This window comes from Cebidichthys violaceus, unplaced genomic scaffold (genome assembly GCF_023349555.1).
Source record: "Cebidichthys violaceus isolate CVI_PGR_0920_01 unplaced genomic scaffold, fCebVio1.0.p SCAF_20, whole genome shotgun sequence".
Lineage (NCBI taxonomy): Eukaryota > Metazoa > Chordata > Actinopteri > Perciformes > Stichaeidae > Cebidichthys > Cebidichthys violaceus.
Window position 1 is genome coordinate 10504783 of NW_027176373.1, and position 16844 is coordinate 10521626.

The window sequence follows — 16844 nt, forward strand, 5'->3', positions numbered from 1 at the left end:
CAACTGCATCTGTCTGCTCCCAGCAGCACAGCCGAGGTCGTCCTCTGACATACCTGTCCTGCAATGACCTACTCCGTCTCAAAAATAAGTTAACTTAAAATACAGTTCTGCTGGATATCTAAAAAACACACTGCAATGTATCATTCCTAGTGTGTCTGTTGTTATTAGTAACTAATTGACCCTTTCCTGTTTTTTGTTTTGCTCTGATATGTCTGCAATCCTAAGAGCTTTATGCCGACTACAGTTATTTTACATTAAAACAGGCCTACCTTATCTTCAACAAATCATAATGCTTGTCAATAATGCATGATTGAAGTCCAAAGCTGTCCACAAAGAGTTAAAAAACAATAGCATGGTGCTTTATTGAAGATTTCAGCATTCATATATTAAATTAACTTATTTATTGAAAAATAAACAGTGCCCATTTACATGTTCAGTTTCCATGTACACTCAGTCTTCAAATTGCTCTACTAAAATACATTGTTTGTTCCCAGAATGAACAGATAACAGATGATGGAATTTAAGTACTAGTGATACCAGTTTGTTGCTGCTGTTTACATTCCTTGTGTTGCAAATAAAACAAAAAATGCACTACAGGAATGTGCTACTGTTTTTGTTTTGTTTGCCATGTGTTTGTTCTGTGTTGAAAATGGGCTACAACTACATTTTGCTGTGCATCCCTATGTTGCATAATGACAATAAAACATCCTTGAATTTTCACAATGACTAGAATGTTTCCCTTCTCAGTTTGTTTTTTTGTGCAAAATGTCACGCTCTGTTTCTAGATGGTATCAGACTGTGGAAGGCTATTTTTTGATACATGCCATGTTCATTTTGATAAAAAAAAATTTTTAAAGTGACTTTGAAACTCCATAAAAAACAAGTTTATTGAGGAGATAAGAAAATAACATACCTTGAAGAAGAAGTTGTTCATAACTGTTTTTAAATGATTAAGTAAGAATATGTATTATCTCTCTAACCCTCAGTGTTAGTAGGCTATACATCAGCAACTCTAAGGTAATAACCAAGATCTGCAGGTTTTCATACACAAAGATTTTCACATGGTGACTTTTTTGTTTAGTTTCTGTTAGTAGTTTATTCATAAAAATGTACTGGTAATGCTGGCTGTTAGTCCAATAAAAAACAAAAATCATGGTAAAACAGTATATGGTCAATTCTCAGTATATCACAGACATTTCGGTAGAATCTTTAAACAAAGTATACCCCTCAAGGCCACCATTTTGTTCTGTACAAGACAGGTTACAGCAAATACAAAGTTTCTAGTGTGCAAGAACTCATTGTGTCTTTTTAATATCTTCCTCTGTGAAAGGTGCTTCATGTGGTGACAAGGCAGAGTTCATGTGTGACACTTGTCATCTGTCAGATTCATTGAAGCATTGGCTCTGGAGCAGCAGGAGGGCCCAGGCCTGGGAACCGGAGAGTTGCAAGTTCAAGTCCCTGTATGGACCAAGTGCGGAGTGTTGATTGGCACTGGAGAGGTGCCAATCCACCCCCTGTGCCTTAGATGCTGTAACCACCTTGGTAGTGTTGTTGACAAAAAGTTCTGTACAGACAAAGAAGTCTGTGTATTTCACTGGCTCTGTCGTATGTTCAACAATTTAAAAAATAGATTATGAACTGGATTATGGTAATGCCATGCACATCAATCCAATATTTGAAATCTCCATAAACATACAGATCTCTTTAAAAAAAATTCAATGAGAAAACCACAGAAAGAGTATAAAAGATAAAGCCTCACATTCTGCCTTTTGTCTGCCTCGCTGCTGGTTGTTCTCTAAAATCTTGATATGACACAGGAGCTTTGCAGTTACTGATAAACTTGGCAAGACTGTGTTCCAGGTTCTGCTTTGCTACATGAGGAAGGTAGCAAGTTCTGCAGTTATTATATGATATTTCCAAAATCAGTCAATGCAATATGGATGCTACATGTTTATCCAGTGCAAGACTTGCTCAATATCAGTGCTAATGGCTCAGTCAAGAGAATTAGCAGGGTTTGAGAGAATAACTATTGTGATTTCATATGAAACAAAACCTAAAACTCTTTGTGATTTAAGACTCGATGTTGCTCTGTGGGAATTGCTCCGTGAATATAAGCCACATTATGTCACTACTCAGTTACAGTGTAATGGCTAAATGTAATGTGCCTAATAAAAGCCTGGTGCATGTAAATCAACAAAACGTGTAGATATGTGAGACATTTTATGGCACCTGGACACGGAATTGAGGAGCCGGCATGGAAATAGCTGAAGTGGCTACTGGAATGTTTTGTTCTGTTCTGCTGACAGAATGATGTAATAATAATTCACTTTGGTTGTCATGGTGACTAAAAAAATGAAGAAGCAACAATTAGCGGTAAATCAACCTAGCAACCTTTAATTATGTTGTCCTCTTTTTCTTTCCCTCGAACCGTTTTCCCACCTGATCATCCAAAAATATTTAAATGATTTTGATCAGTCCTCTTTCAACATATTACCGTCTATTTTCCGGAACAACATCCTGATGTAGTAAGTTCTCCCTCTTTATCAGTACTCTCCCTTCTCTGCCCTATCCAGTTTTTGTTTCAGCTACCATCCAGTCATCTCTTTATATCCGTCACCATAACAACCACAAATGTTCTGACAGATTTGCTGGCACTGCAGTGAGAGGTGAAGCCTCAGAGGGAGAGAGGGAGTGCGAGAGAGAGAGAGAGAAGGAGAGAGAGAGAGAGACAGAGACACCCACCCACCCAAAAACCTTGCACTAATAAATGTACACTATGTTCTCAGATCATGTGAAAATGCTTGATTTCAAATACAACCTCGCAAATCCTCTCCTGACTCATACATTCATTTATGTGTGTCTAACACCACCGCCAGCTCTGCAGTTCAGATTGCACTGTAGTGCAAGTTATGCAGCAGACATGATCATCACGAACAAACTGTCCAGTTCAGGTTAAGCTACTGTTCTAAAACATGATGAAAAATCTACATTTCAGTGGTTATGTTCAAACTCATCGTCAGTCAAAAGACAATATAAAAAACATTGACTGTGTTGAGGTGATGTCTTTCCTCATCATTGCAGCGTCAGTGTTGGAACTACTTAAGTGTACTGTGCTAAACATTAGAAACTACAGGGAGCACGTGGTGCAGCAGCCCCTTAGTTGTTACGTAGTGGTCTGATCTGAGCTCAGCTGCGGTTATGTCCACAGCCCCACCGGAGCCATGCCTTCTTTAGTGTTCAGTGGAGGCAGCAGGTTCTCCTCACACAGGAACTTCAGCGGGAAGTGGACCAGCAGCCCTCGGACGGCCTTCAGCTCCTCTCTGGCCTGCTCAGGGTCTGTGTCGCAGAGGCGTTCCTTGCTGGCGTATTCCTTCAGCTGTCGCATGTTGTGGACAGTGTTGTGGGGCAGGCATTTGAAGACCTGTTGTAGACCAGCCAACAAAAGGGGGTAAGAAAACTAAAACTACACATTGCGACTATCACTGAATAAAAAGATCATGATTTATAATCCACCATCATTTACATAATTTATACCTTGTCGTATATGGTGGCATTCAGTTTAGCAGGTGCATTCCAGCCCAAGAAGAAGAATTCATCGCTGATTGGATCGTCAATATTGACAGTGGGGTCTGAAGAAGCTCCAACAAGAACTCTGGTGGGGAAAATAAATAAATAAATAAATAACAGCCGAACGTTCCACAAGCACAGAGCATTCAAAGATTACAGACGTTCTTATAATGTCACAATATAATTCAAAGTTCTTAAGTGAGAATTAAATTATTTAGGTTTATCATAAGGGAAATGATTACATCATTTTCAAATGAGATGATTTTCTTGTAAGTCTCAAAAAAATATAGATGGTTCCTCACTTGTTGCCAGATTCCATTTGGTAGCCGACCCTTCTCAATAAAAACAAACTAAGCTAGCCTTGATATTTTCCATGACAGAGAGATAGGTGATACACTCCCTTGGAGGTAGTAACAGTTCATGGTCATGCATAAAGAGAACGCACATTTCAGGAGTTGCATATCTCATCCTGACCTGAAACACTCTTTACGCAGAGCGAGTGTGAGGGGTCCTGCCTGGTACTCCTGCCCTCCCATGACGGAAAGGACCCGATCTTCATCTTCCACAAACACTGCCATCTCACTATCTCTGCAGCCCAGCATGCTGCGGTCATTGATGTTGGCTGATCCTGGAACACAAGTGGAAAGTATGAGCATTAACAATCCGTCATTTCAGAGGCGTCACTCGTCAAACCATATTCAACACATGAAGCAACTCTCAAAGTGAAATAACTTTATATCGGAAATATTCTTCACAATGAATCCAGGATTCTCTTCTCTGTATATTTGTTGTTCAGAAATGGATTTGAACTTGAATGTTACAGGTTTATATTCTGTATATGAAATGAAGTCTATGAGTGCAGAACTCAAAGCTGACCAATCACAGAGTCTGTGGAAGAAATTAATCTTGGCAAACAAACCGCTGATTTAAGCGTTTTGATTTATGTTTAACAGTCTCAACCTGGTTTAACATTTAATTAAAAAAGTCCTTTTAAGAGCCTGGCCATAGCCAATTTGGTCACAAATACATTGCATTCCTTGTGCATGCCTCAGAATAAAGACCACCCCATTCTTTACGGCTTTAGTAGTAGAAGAAATGTTAGATTTGCATTAGCAGTACCGTAAGACAAAATAAGGAGAGTGAACAGTAAACAATGAGGCTCAATGAGATACAATTACAAATAGAAATGCAGGATTACATGCATACATCGTTTCCTCTGAATCCGGGTGTGTGTGTGTGAAGGCAATCTGAACCCAGCACAGGAATGGTGGACTATATATCCATCTATATGTCCACTTGCAAATTTTGCAGTGTTGACTGTGCTATTAAACTACAGCTAAAACATCATAGCTCAAAGATGACTTAAGGTCAAAATGATAATTTGGAATGAGTTTGCATCAGTGGTGACGCACCAATGATATAGCAGCGGTCATCAGCAATGATGGTCTTGCTGTGAATATAGATGAGCTCTGTGACAAGCGACTGGGAGAGCTGGGAATGTGTTCTCAGGCCGCAGAGTGTGATGTACTCCGTCCACAGCTCCTCAACTGGGGGGTAAACCAGAACCACATTAATCACAAAGGATAATGCAAAACAATGGAAATGTATTAGGAAACTCACATAGACTCTTAAAATGGAATAGAAGAAGAAGTCAAGGATGTAAATGGAAACTGGTGGGCAGATACCTAGTACCAGTAGCTTCAGTTTAAAGGAGCAACACAAAGAAAAGGAAAGAAACATGTCAGAGAGGAAACAGGTGGTATTTTGTGATGTCAGATGGATTTTTTTGTGGAAATGAGAGCAGACAAGTGACAGAAAACTCACCTTCCCTAAGTCTTGAGAGAATAGAGTGCTCCCCTCGGCACATGGTCCTAGAAGATTAATCATTCACAAAATTACATAATTAACACATTATAGGACAAAAATGTATCAATCAATCAAGTTGCACTTTTGGTTGATAGAAACCCTAGCCCAACTGGTGAAACAGCTACTTCTTACTTTTGTAATAGACAAAAGCTAAAAGAATGGAATATTATCCCAATTAAATTTGAGCAAATCCTCAACTCTGGCATTTTGTACATAAATGATAACGGGAGGAAAAGGCTCTTACCTGTAAGTGAAGTGCAGAATAGCTTGGATGGCATTTCCACCTCCCGTATTGATGTCTCCCTCAAATCCAGGAAGCAAAGGAACCACCACAAACACCCTGTACTTCTTCTGCTCTCTGCAGCAAGACACAATGTCAACAAGTGTACCATTTAAACATTACTACAAGTGGACTGTTCCTTTCACTCCTATTTATATTCTATGTTGTGATTTGTTGGGTACATGCTGAAATGTACTCATTGTTTATACTCTTTGAAATGTGCTTTGTTTAACATGTTTAAATTTCACAATGAGCTTCATGAAAAACTGCTTTATAACTTTAAGGTTCGAGATCGTGGGTATGCAAAATAAACAAAGCTGTCTTGTGCAATCAAACCCAACCTGTGTGCACGCAAGATTCGATTCACAATTGCATCACCGATCCCATTATAGATGGTCTTCCCATCATCGGCACAGCTGATGAAGAACTGGTTCTGAGGGCAGAGAAAAGGCAGATGGTGGCTCGGTATGAGGTGAGGGCTAACACAGGTAGGCAGCTGGCAGGGAAAGGGCCGAGCCGTGATTATATTCAGACTCATGAGAACTCCTGATCAGACACACATTGGCTACAGAATCTCTCAGTGACAAGTAAAATTAAAGAGTCAAATGTTATGTAAGTAATTAAGAATCACATGCTGAAACGTCAAAAATGAAGGGAGGCCAATCTTTATATACAAATAGATGCATTTCTATACAAAACAGAACCCACTCTTAAGTGTTGCTACTAAAACTATTTGAGGTAACAATTTTTTGTTTGCTATGTATGCTATTATTTTAAAAAGTATCAACAAATCATTAGAAAGCATTGACAGGGACACATACATCCAGATTCGTGTGTTCCTGCATTACCTCAATGTAGATGTAGTGCTCGCTGTTCTCGATGGTGTGGATGTAGGCGTTGAGGATCGAGTTGTCTTTGGTTCCAGTCGACCAGTGGTCGGCTGAGCGCAACACCTGAAGAAGAGACGAGTCAGTCCATGAGACACATCTTTCACATCATAATAACTGCCTGTTACCAAATCAATTGTAACATCCATGTTTAGCTCAAGACTTGGACAGAGAACAACAAGGAACTTTAGCATTACTATCATTTAGTATTACTACGCTATTTATTTTTAAAAAGTACTTTTAAAAGCTTTAGCTGTATCATAGACGTGTAACAAATCAGAAACCTACGACTGCTGCTATCACTTTTTGTAGTAATTTAAGCTAGTTGTGATGTACTCAGCTTGTGCCTTGCATCAACTTCTGCTTTACAGATAACAAAAAATGGGAGAACTGAGTCTCTGAAACCTGAATATGGGAATAACTAAACCTGAAAAGAAAGCTATGGCATAATAGGGAGCGAGGGTTAAGGTTACAGGCCATTGCCCACCGTAGAAGAAGAAAGTACACACAGCAAAAGCTATTGTTACCCAACGCTCACTCAGTCAGTACAGAGTGAGAACGGTAGCCTCTGCCATGCCAGTTGTGTTGCTAACGCTAGCAGTGCTCATGACCTGGACCACATTTCCCATGAAGCCCATTGAAAATTAAACACTTCCAATTGTCCCCCCCTCCCCGTCTTTGGCAGTGCATTTGTTTTCTCTGGCTTTACTGAACAGGATCAACATGTTGGAAGTGATTTTCTTCCACAGGCTTTACTCTTGTTCCACCATCTGCCATCGCAAGAAAAGCTCTGAATACTTAAGCTGCACTTCAAAAGGCAGAACAGTGTCTCTTTGTTGTACTGTAAAGAAATCCATTTGATTTCCTGCTAGCTCTGACTTGGTGTCTCACAAAGTAAAATGCCAATGGTGTTGTTTGTTTACAGTAAATACATTTCACTAGTTTGTCAACATAATTTTACATAATCCTTTCTTCAAATGAGAGTTCAAGGTTTCAAACCCTGATGTTGTCCTGATGAAGGGCATCTTTAAAGCTGGCTTGACACAGAAATCCCTTTTTCCTGTGTACACTAAGCCAAACATAAAATACTTTGCTTGTTTTCTGTGTTGCCATCATGTGTGTATAGTGACTTGGTCTTTGGTGCTTAAATACCTGCACTTTGGCCTTGCTGGATCCGGGCACCGTGAATGAGAGCGAGTCAGCAGTGCAGTGAGACTTGGGAAGAAGGTAAGGATAGAAATCGTCCTTGTACTTGTTTTTGAAGATCTAGAGAAGACAAAACAAATGAATGAAAGCAAGATTTTCGACCTTCCTGCTGGTCCTATTTCCTACAAAAGCCTTGATAAAAAACAAAAGTTAGATACACTTTGTTTTACTACTTGCTATCTGACTAATTGTTGGCTAATAAACCCAATAGGTTAGCGTAGCATACCATAATAAAGTAGAAAGATTTCAACAGGTCCAAAATAACAAAAGTCTCAGATTGCTTTAGCAAACCCAGGTAACTTTAAAGTGACAGAGCTTTGCTTTAAGTCTGACCTTAGTGAAGTTCCAGCGCTGGATGAAGTGGCGAGCTACATCCCGGGCAGCTCTGCCATGAACAGCTGCAGACAGATCACGCCACGGTATGCGGGGAACCTGAGTACGGTCGATGTTATCTGAAAAAATATAGAAAGCAAAACCTTTCAGCTCCCTCTTTCCTCTCAGTGTGTTTGCATGTATGCGATATTTAAGGAGACATTACCTTCAAATGGTCTGTCCAGTTGGACCCAGTCTTTCCTGATAAAGTTGTTGTAGTCTTTGCCAAGCCACAGTTTAGTGTTGCCAGTCAGGTCATCAGGGTCCTGCTCTGCTTGCTTATCTGATTCAGGTGGTTTTGGACCACCAGACACACCATTATCCTAGTTAGTAGAGACATGTGTTAGTGTCTGCAGGGATTGTGACATATTGAAAGCACACGGGTTCATGAACTAATATCAACACATTCATGCTTTATCAGTTTCTTACGACTGCATCTCCTTTGGGCTCCTCCTCGCTTACACTGTTGGCCGTCTCCGTCAAACCCAGGTCAGTTAGCCGGTACTGGCTGTCATCCCACCTCCCAAACGCCAGGTCAATCCCCCCCACAAAGGCGACTGTTTGGTCAATGGCCACGGTCTTTTCGTGGTGAGCCCACATGAACACCACAGAGGACACGTGGTCAGGATGTCGCATCACCTGGCGGACATAGGGGTTGAAATTGATGTTGAGACATGAGATGAGGCCTCCGGTAATTGCCTGTATCAAATTACGTGGGGATGTGACAGACCTTGATGTTTGGGTGCATGTTCATAAGAGTCCTCTTGCTGTGCTCACTATTGATGCCAAGGGCCATCTCCATCTCTTTGTACAGCATAACACACACTTTGACTCCTTGTTCCTGCAGGAAGGAGTTAAAGAAGAGGCAATGCCACTTGAAAAATGTATCAGCACAGGTAATCTGAAATTTGAAAATGATTTAACTGGAATGGAAGAGAAGACAGAGAGAATTCGTACTGCTTTGCGTTTGAGTATCTCATCCAGGCGCCAGTAGTTATCAGTTGCTGGTCTCTTTAGGAACACTTCAGGGCTGAGCCTGACAGGGAAGACATTTACATTAGTCACATTAGAAATACACTTCATATGTAGCTAAAATATTTAAATGTTCCCAACTTGGTAAAACGAAGCCTCTTCATCGCCGAATCCAGATCTTGCTTGACACTTACCACCAATCTGTGATGAAGATTTCCTCCTTGGCTTGTTCGAGAGCATCAGCCAGGTCGGCAAAGTAGCCACTTCCATTCACATACCTTCAAACAACATTCATGAGCCATAAAGTTTAGCAAATGAAGATGAAATGTGAAAACAGATAAATCTCCGGGAGAACATGTATCTGACCATTTAGTGAGCGTGTTCTCCCGTGGCGGAGCGAACCCCTCGAAGCGTTGCACTTTGAGAAAGTCAGAGGTTTCTGCCAGCCGGTTGATTTCATGACTCCACCAATGAGTCTGCCGATAGCTGCTGCATTTGATGATTAGACTCCTGAACAAAAGCAACAGGCCACGTGTCACAAACACAACATAACCTCAGGTTCAAATACATGCAGTATGCTAGAGCTCTCAGTACCTAGGCAAACAAACATCTGACCTACCGAGTGAAGTTCTCAATGCAGACTCCATATCTGGTGTCTGTGTAAGAACGTCCTACTTTCACTTTGAACTCCGGGTCAAACAGCAACACAAAGTTGATGCTGCCGTTGTCTCGGTCCATATACAACAGGAAGGAGTCTTTCACCACTAGCCAGCGTCGGGACCAGCGAAAACAGAGCTGATGATGGCCAATGCAGTTGAGGCCTTGGATCCGGTGACCCCCCGACCTCTTGAAGATGGGTCCCTCCCTGAGACAAGTTGACACAATCAATCTCTATCACGCACTTGGTCATTAAACCCACTTTTCCTTACGCCTCACACACTCTCAGTAAGTTTGCTTACAAGCCTTTGGGTCCGAGGTCAGTGACGAAGGAGAGAGCACCGACGGAAAGGAATTCAAGCTGCAAAAAAAGTAAATGTGAAAATGTCATCGTGCTGCATGACATCCACTTTGTATGTGTGCATGCGTGTTTTTGTTTTAAAGCTGTTACCATGCTGTGATCATTCCTACAAAATGCATTCTCCAGCAGACCATTCAGGTACTCCTCAAGGTATTTCTGCAATAGAAAAGCAGGTAAATAAGTGCAACTGTTTTTGTTCTGTACATGATATTTATAATACAATACAATAAAATAAATAAAATGATTTTAAATTGTATTAGAAATAAAAAAATTTTGGCAGTATATATGATATTTCCTATAAATAAAATATATTACATTGATCAGCCTGAATAAGGACTCTACAAAGACCAACACAGCAGCAGTAGTATGTACAGTAGTTAATAGAGAAGACCAATCTTCTCTATTTTTAATATCTTGCTACAACATCAATTAAGTGTGTGTATTCGAATGGGTTTTTGTGTTCTGTGTAAACTATTCGTGTATCTGATTGGTTTGTTTGATACCATTTTGCTGGAGGTCCTCCTGGTCCGTTCAGTCCCGTGTAGGCTGGGCATTTCCTCTGACATGGCTCTCAGCTGCTGCCTGTCCTTTGCAAATCTTTGAGAGAAATTTAAATATTCAAAATACTTGGTGCTTGACAAACCTGACGATAAAGATTTCCACTGCAGGTCTCTCAGAGCGATAGGTTGATTTGCATGATTGAAATAAACAGAATAGTGCACCGACCTTCCCAGAGGCATCAAGTGAAGTATCATCTTGTGCTTGTAAAGGTCTCGATGCAGCTCTTGGAAGTGCTTGTACTTCCTCTTCACTACCCAGTGGAAGTGACCATGTGTTAGCTGCACTGTGTACAAGGTGCCTACATGGACCTGGAGGGACGTTATTGAAATGATGTACATGAGCATGGTGGTTTTGATTTAGGAAAATATGGTACATTCTTAGAAGCCTACCTCTCTATCTGAACAACAACAGTAGGCTTCTATAAAAGCTGAGCAAGCTGGCTCGAAACAAACCAACTCAAAGTTCAAACACTGAGGCAGCAGATTTTATATCACATTAGTACGGTAAATCAGATTGACATGGTCAAGCTTATCAAAAGCTTTCTATAAATACTAGCATCTTGTTAACAACCACCAAAGAAAAAAAAAGTGAATTATTTTCCACACGTGATTAAAAACTGGTGTACCTTTGAGCGAGTAGTGTATTTCTCTGTGTTGTCCACTCTGCATGTAATAGGTATACCAGGCATTAAGAAAGGTATACCCTCATCTTTTACGTCAGGAAGATGATGCACCACAAGGAAAGGGCGACCGTCTGCGAATTGGAAGATTAGAACATTTTGATTAAAGTCTTCTGATGCAGCCATTAGAGTTTCAACGGTTAAACGTATTCATAAAAGGGACTGTTTATCTCACCACTGCTGGACATGAGGCCATCTATCTCGTCTGGAGAAATGCCGTGATTGTCATGAGAAAAGCGCCTTCTGGCCAGGTTTTGGGATGTCGAGCTTTGAGCCGCCGGCTCGATCACATCTGGGCTGGCCATCGCACTGTTGCTGCAAGTGCCAGCTGCCCTGATGCAAAGACAAAAGAAAAGGGAGTTCACATTTACAGTTCGGAGTGTTTGCACCTTCCCAACACTAAGCATACAAAACAATTGTGAACCTGAGACCTATCTACAGCAGATAGAGATTTTAAAGACACAAGCTTGGAGTTCACAGCAGTTCATCAACTCATTTCATCACCTCAACAATTAAGTGATTTAGTATTCCAATAAAATCAAAAGTGAGACATTTTGGAGTCTTACAATATTGTAACTCCACAGACTGCAAGTTCAAGGTTTTAGCTGCATTAATCACATAATTAAAAAGGTATTTATATCATAGTATATTTTATATTAATTGAAGGGATTCTGCGTATATTTTCTCTATACTGTACATGGCTTCATGTCTAATTATGGAAATTATTAAATGAATGCTGTTTATGCCAGTGTAGCTATAGTTAAGTTATAAGTAGGCTGTTAACTTTCCTCAAAGTTTTAAATCTAGTTACACTTTAGATGTTAGATCTTCTATGTGTTATTCTATATGGTGCGTTTTAAAACTTAAAACAAATGTTTTTGCAATTATCCTTTGATTGAGGACAAGTAGTGGAACTTTGGGTGTTATCAGTACTTCTACTGCTACCATTAATAGTATCAGTAGTTTGTAGCAGAAGTGCATGAACTAAAAATAACATCAATACATGAAGCAGCCCCAGCAGCAGAGTAGTCATCGACACTGCGTCACATGAGAAGTCTAGGACACAGCTACCAGTGCGAGAAAAAGGTGTGTGTGAACCCTTTTGTATCGTGTGTGGGTAGATGTCTTTGAATGGCTGAATGTTTCCTGGGCAACCAGGCAAAGAGGAGGGAAGGAGGGTGTGTGTGTGTGTGTGTGTGTGTGTGTGTGTGTGTGTGTGTGTGTGTGTGTGTGTGTGTGTGTGTGTGTGTGTGTGTGTGTGTGTGTGTGTGTGTGAGAAGGAGAGAGAGAGTTTGGGAATGAAAATGAGGATGGAACATATACTAAAAATACTAACACTAAAGAACTCCCAAAATTTAGTGAAAATGTAAAATGTTCATTTATAGTTTTGATTCCATGAGAAATAAAAACTGAAACTATAGCTGTGGAAGACACAGATATGACTCTGTTGCCTTTTTGATTAACTTCAGCATTATCTCTGAACTTGCTCTATTATTATAACTTCAATATTAGTGGTAGAGTTTGGGATCAAGATATGTGTCATATAAAATAATAAAAAATAAAATAGAAAAGGTTTTCACTGAAGTACTTGCCAAATTGTGTCACATGGATTATACAGTATATCTTGTTTCACATCTACCAACTGAATAAAGGAGGAACTATAGCAGGTTAAGTGCAATACTGAACACTGGCTGGGTACTTCAGCTGGACTGTATTAGCTAGCTTCAGCAGCATCTAAAGACTTAATAGAAATAAAAGGACAAGTGAAAGCCGCAATAAAAAATACCTTGATGAAACTGTAATAATTTGTGTTTGATAATAATCTCTTTTGTAGATCCTTTGTTATCTCAGTTACTGTTTATTTAATTATTTCCTTCATAACAAATACCATATCTTGTTTGTTTAAGACTCATTCGGCATATTAGGCTTGACTCAATTTACAACTGCTGAACAACACTCTCTTGAGTTTCCATCATTTGCAGAAGACTATATTTAACATCTGGGATTCCCATGAAAAGAACAAGTTGTGTTTTAATTGATATGAAACCCATATTAGGACCATTTCTTCTTTGTCATGTTTGCTGCAGAGTTAATTCTTCACTATTCCCAAGATTTATTTGTTGTTTCCACTTATAATATAAGATATGTTTTGGCCATTGGCATGCAAATTAACATTAAACCCTGTCATTTAAATTTACTGCTGTTTGTTGAGAAAAATAATATTTAACCAAACAACCTCTGTTGAGTGCTATGAATACTGGAAGTATAGCATCTTTTTTCTCTGATCAGCCTTTACTCTCAGGTGAAAAGCTAACTTGTAATTGCCACAGAGCAATATTATGCAATAAACTTACAGGCATGACAGAATCTTAAAATATATTTCGTTAACTCTTTGAGTCAGAGAAGTCGAGTGTTGACTTGACAAGCTTTTCTTGTTTTTTGTTTGTTGGAGTGAAACTTACTCAGACGTCCTACCTGTGAAACACACTACACCCACCCAGAGTCCTCTACAACATGAGCCAAATTGGCCAGAGGGGAGTGCTTTTAAGCAACATCTTACACACCAACTGTTCACAGGAGCATAAATCTTTGAGTGTGTTTCAGTGGTGCTGGACCGATTACCACTTAATGTTGCCAGCAGCAGTGACCGACAACGCCATGAGAGATTTAAAGCACCTATGTGCAGGATTTGTCTTTGAATCGTCTATTTTTTTCCCCCCCAAACAAAAACGTATACCATCAGAACAATTAAAAAGTTTATACAACAACATTAACATATTTCACAAAGGGGCTTTGAAGATCAACTAGACATCACCCGAAAATCATGTTTTTACTGCTGACCATACTAGTTCTCACCCTGCTGTGGTGATGTAGAGGCGTACCCAGGGCGTGGTGGGTACACCTTTACATCACTACTGGGTGTGTTTAAGTAACTAAGTTACAAAACTGGCTCAATTTAACAATAGGTTTTTTTTCCAAAGGTTGCCATGCCTGGACCTGTCGCATATGATCTGATATTACTCTGCTTGAAGAACAATATTATCCTAAATTATAAAATGTTAATAAGTTAAAGAAATTGCACCTCAGGTATAGCTAGTTTCTCTCCATCTTAGGGGCAACATGGTAAATGCAGTGTAGTATTTATTTAAAAAGGTGTCATATTGAATAAATAAGCCTGATCTTTACAGATGTTTATGTTCCCTGCTCTATGGGAAAGTTATGGTGTTTTTACATAATTTACCTGACCTTTTAGAAACGAAACATGCACGTGGCCTTTAAATGCATACTGAGACAAAATATATACCCCCAGACTCTGAACCAAATCCATCCACCAAATGACAGGATGTGTCACACATTCCTACGTAACTAAAACAACAGTGCTGACACAGTCAAGTCAACCCGCTGCCTGCGCCTCAGCCCCGCGGATTTCCCCCAAAACTGCGCAACTGTCGCCTAAAATAAAGATCGTTTCTGACTGATTCAGCGTTTTCACTACATTAACCCATTACAGTAAACTGTCACGAGCTTTGTAACGTGAGTTAAGATACAAGTTTGGAGATTAACACACACACACGTTTGCCACTTTGCTTTCTTTTTCGTAGTATGGACAAGTTTTGTAGCCTATGTGAGCTACACACCATCTTAAATTTACCCCTAAACCTGCATGATCCACTTTCTTAATTCTCACAATATAGTATAGTCACTTTAAGTCTCCGGATATCAAGGCAGCTCAGACTTCAGAAGCTGACATTGCTGAATGCTACTTTGTGTCGTCTCCACCCATAGCCTCGTTTCCTACAGCGACGCATTTCACAAAACAAAACTCCAACCCGAGTTTACAAAACTACGCCACAAACATCACCTGGCGAAAGTGACGACGGTCGGCTGTTCGCACATCACACCGACGATAAGCAATAGGCGCTGGGTCCGTGCCTCGGTGGCGTGAAAACCCCGCAGCTGGACTCGTATCTTAAATCTGCAATGCTGCGACCGCTCAGTCAGAGGAGTGAAACATCCGTCTGATTTAGTTAGTTAGGCCCACGAAGATACTTACGTTCAGTTCAAATACCGACTCGGGACACAGCTATTCCACGTGCGGAAAAAATAGACAACATGTAATTAGGCCTACATACAGGCTAAAAGTAAGGTTTCATCGTTTTTCTCAATGAAGAGGTCATTCGTATTCCCCGTGGGTGATGCACACGGTAGTCCCTCCCACAGGGTGTCCAGTGGGACAGAGTGTGGAGGAGGAAAAAAGAAAAGGGAATATACGAAAATACGGCAGCAAGAGGCAGCTGTTGCTTAGCACATTTTGTCTTCTATTTTTAAATCCGATTTAACAAAAAGCACATGATGTTTATTCACAAACCAAACAGCTTGCTTATTTTTTCGCGTGATAAAAGTTTCGAGCGACAAAAGGCACGACAAGTCCTGACGGGCCGCCATCACACACACACACACACACACACACACACACACAGGAATTCAGGTAACCTAGATCATAAGATAGATCAAGAGGAGGAGGTGGGCTCCAATGAAACTACATGACAGCGTTACTTATCTGTACTGACGTGATTCACGGAACATACCACAGGATTTCCGGTTCGTATTTTAAAAATGAAAAGCTTGCTTGCAAATATCGGGACACTGCATTTCTGTTTTTTTTACTTTTAAACGTTCCCGTTGTAAGGTGTACTTACCGGAAGTACCGGAAGACTGTTTACGTCGTGCCAGCTAGCCTAGGTTGAACTGTCCCACAACATTTTCATTTGAAATGCAAGCCACAAAATACAAGCATTTCTGGGAAATCCTCTTTTAATTTAAACGTTTAACAATTCTAGTTATTATGTATTCATCCGCACACACGTAGCCTAATGATTGTATTTAAACTACAACACCACTTACAGACAGGAGAAGCAGACTGATTACTACTGTCAATAATGTAATGACATGTACTCTGAGTTTACTCTGGACAGTGATTTATTTGTCTCTAGACAATCACCTAAAATTCAAATCCTCCACACCCTTATCAAGATTGTTGATGACATTAAAATCGTTTCCAGGGACGTAGAAAAGCTTAATATTTGATTGCATTAATATCCCCTCTGAAGGTTACTCATGTTTTCCACTTGTGGCAACGTTTGTGTTTTTGGGTTCCCCCATTCCTCTTAATAAACTTGAGGACCTGTAAACTGAATGAGATGATATATAAGCCTACAAATAAACAGACTTAGTTTTAGTGGAACACTTTGACTCAGGTGGACTGGTAAAATCGACTATAGGATAAAAGAAAAATACTTGCAAGATATAAGCAAAAATTGGTAACAGTCTGAGACACTTCTAGTGTGGCGCTGTTACTGGGGGAAAAATAGCCCTTTCTGCTTTGGTGTAATACATGTTTACACCACATGGGTGTGTTCAACCACACTTACACCA

The 16844-nt window shown here is 40.1% G+C and overlaps 1 protein-coding gene across 4 annotated transcripts; it reads right to left on the reverse strand.

Moving 5' to 3' along the window:
* Nucleotides 1-332: 332 nt before the first annotated feature.
* Nucleotides 333-15997, reverse strand: pld2 (phospholipase D2). Of its 4 annotated transcripts, none has more exons than XM_068716269.1 (24): nt 15980-15997; nt 11584-11741; nt 11355-11482; nt 10895-11037; nt 10672-10765; nt 10259-10324; nt 10110-10168; nt 9770-10015; nt 9517-9660; nt 9345-9428; nt 9136-9214; nt 8909-9019; nt 8608-8817; nt 8345-8501; nt 8140-8258; nt 7753-7866; nt 6562-6666; nt 6055-6146; nt 5678-5791; nt 5392-5438; nt 4980-5114; nt 4042-4195; nt 3535-3652; nt 333-3421 (listed from the first exon to the last, which is right to left on the reverse strand). In XM_068716269.1, the coding sequence occupies exons 2-24, from the start codon at nt 11711-11713 to the stop codon at nt 3197-3199; spliced, it is 2874 nt and encodes a 957-aa protein (XP_068572370.1). In that variant the 5' UTR covers nt 11714-11741; nt 15980-15997; the 3' UTR covers nt 333-3196. The 4 variants fall into 4 exon arrangements, with proteins under 4 accessions (XP_068572370.1, XP_068572372.1, XP_068572369.1 ...); XM_068716271.1 differs by lacking the exon at nt 15980-15997 and adding an exon at nt 15463-15922 and having other exon boundaries at nt 8641-8817; XM_068716268.1 differs by lacking the exon at nt 15980-15997 and adding an exon at nt 15463-15921.
* Nucleotides 15998-16844: the final 847 nt, after the last annotated feature.

Excerpts from the sequence above, each read along its gene's own strand:
- pld2 (XM_068716269.1), bottom strand. The coding sequence starts at position 11,713 with ATGGCCAGCCCAGATGTGATCGAGCCGGCGGCTCAAAGCTCGACATCC. Across the intron at positions 10,766-10,894 it reads CACTTGATGCCTCTGGGAAG|ATTTGCAAAGGACAGGCAGC; the intron begins GTCGGTGCACTA and ends TTTCTCTCAAAG. Across the intron at positions 7,867-8,139 it reads AGCGCTGGAACTTCACTAAG|ATCTTCAAAAACAAGTACAA; the intron begins GTCAGACTTAAA and ends TGTCTTCTCTAG.